At 40.7% G+C, this 2,145-nt stretch overlaps 1 protein-coding gene across 2 annotated transcripts in view; it reads left to right on the top strand.

Annotated features, from left to right (window-relative positions):
• Nucleotides 1-2,145, top strand: part of rcor3 (REST corepressor 3) — a 19,622-nt gene that overhangs the window by 7,104 nt on the left and 10,373 nt on the right. For both annotated transcript variants that reach the window (XM_005747114.2, XM_005747112.2), the window contains exons 5-7: nucleotides 720-881; nucleotides 1,061-1,185; nucleotides 1,714-1,792. In XM_005747114.2, coding sequence (XP_005747171.1) covers nucleotides 720-881; nucleotides 1,061-1,185; nucleotides 1,714-1,792 — 366 coding nt within the window. The remainder of the gene's footprint in view (nucleotides 1-719; nucleotides 882-1,060; nucleotides 1,186-1,713; nucleotides 1,793-2,145) is intronic.

Here is a 2,145-nt window from a genome sequence, read left to right as displayed (position 1 = left end):
CCATGATCCACACTGCTTCATCACACGTCTGTAGCTCTTCAACTCCAGAACTCTGCTCCTCAGGCCTGAGACACAGATCAGCCTGCTTTGGCTGATCTACTCTCGATAGTTTTCCACACCCAAGTCTCGTTTGCTGTTTTACATGAATTTCTATGGGGTCAAAATGACATTGTTGGCAATTATTTTCAATCCCACACGTCCCCATATTCACCATATAATATTTAAATTCCTTCTAAAAAAGTCATGAACTATAAGATGATGATGTTTTACCTTATGATGATTCTACAAGTGAGAGCAGACAGCCCAGAATCTTTTCCATCATTAGCAAGTACTATTTGAGTGTAAATAGGCTACTGAAATAGTTTTTATGTCTTGAAATTATCCTATTAGTTAAGTAAACAGCAGAGCTGTTGTTATGAACTTGGCTTTACTGTAGGTTGATTATGCCAAACCATTTCCTTGTTTATCTGTAAAATAAGGATTTTTTTTACACAGTTGAAGAATGACAGCTGGTGTATGACTACCATTAGGTCATTATTTCAAACTCATGTAGAGAACAGTAACAAAGAGTGGGTAGCTACAGAGTTAAAGTGAGTAAAATGAGCACCTGCTAATTAACATGGGATTTGGCCAAATGGCTTCATCTTTTAGCCTAGGCGGTTGGTGCTTTAAGCCTGTGGTATCTGTGTTTTGGTAACCCTTTGTGTGTGTGTCTTCAGGCTCTTGGCATGCTCTTCTGGCACAAACACAATATTGAGAAATCTCTGGCCGACTTGCCAAATTTCACCCCGTTCCCAGATGAGTGGACAGTGGAGGACAAAGTGTTGTTTGAACAGGCCTTTAGTTTCCACGGAAAGAGCTTTCACCGCATCCAGCAGATGGTAACCACTTAACACAGCAACATCAGTGTTTCTGATCCAGTAATGTAATGTTTCTGATGTTAACAATAAACCATAAAGATTTGGGGGAGGGTACTGTACAAACAGTTTTGAGGTACTGTTTCTATGAAAATATCACGTGTTTTGTTTATTTTATTTTATTTATTTATTTTTTGCTTCAGTTACCGGACAAATCCATCTCCAGTCTGGTGAAGTACTACTATTCATGGAAAAAGACGCGTTCCAGAACAAGTCTGATGGACAGACAGGCTCGTAAATTGGCCAATAGGAGCAACCAGGATGAGAGGTACAGCACATAGATCAACACTACTCCTTGAATCTGACTATAGTCCTTTGTTTTGAAAAAAAAAGTTTTCTCTTTTTTTGCTGAAAAGAAGGCATTTTGTCTCGTCAAAGCGCAAAGCACTCTGACACCCATTTATCCACGGTTTGTGGACATACCTCAGTTAAAAAATCTAGGGCGACAAGAGAGCATTTGTTAAGCAAAATGCCCGTCTCACCTGTTAAGCAAAAAGCCCGTCTCACAGTCAGACCTACCTGTCCCTGTCTGGAAATTGAAACTTTCCTGGGACATTTTGGGAATTTTTATGCAGAAACCATTGCAGACTCATGCCCTTGAGATTTTTTTAAATATGAAAAATCATTAAAATTGTTACTTAATGTGTCTGTTTTTATTGACTGACCTCCATCATCATTTCAGTTACCTAAAAACGTAAGCTCACAAAGAGTTAGTTTTGGATTCTACTGCGTCGGTGTGAGGTTGCTGTTGTGTGACGACATCCAGTGATTGGATTTTGGCTTATTGTTGCTGCAGTGATGAGGAGATACAGGATGCCAATCCCATTGAAGCGCACGACAGTGACTATGACCCCAGCAAGGAAACTAAGAAAGAGGTAATTTGAACACACCTTATTCCATTTTTTTTGTTAAAACCTTTGAACTTTATTTTTGTGAGCAGTATATGGTAAAGGAACACTGTTGAATCAGAGTATCTGAAATACCAAGAGTTGGGCATGACTGAGTTGGTAATGGATCAGTGATGGTCTGGAGAAGTATATCTATGGAGCGATACGCAGACTTCTACAAGCCAGGCAAGGGTACCAGTATTTCATTTGGGCATCTTTGGACCCACTGTCAGGCGTAGGGTTGTGGGGGTCCTTCTGGTGCACGACAGTGCCCGGCCTCATGCTGCAAGAGTATGCAAGCAGTTCCAGCAGACAACCTGGACAGGTGGCAAGTCTGCCAC

This window comes from Pundamilia nyererei, unplaced genomic scaffold, assembly GCF_000239375.1.
Source record: "Pundamilia nyererei isolate P.nyererei 1_Seehausen unplaced genomic scaffold, PunNye1.0 scaffold00189, whole genome shotgun sequence".
Classification (NCBI taxonomy): Eukaryota; Metazoa; Chordata; class Actinopteri; order Cichliformes; family Cichlidae; genus Pundamilia; species Pundamilia nyererei.
Note: the sequence above shows the minus strand (reverse complement) of the source record. Positions and strands in the feature narration are given on the sequence as shown.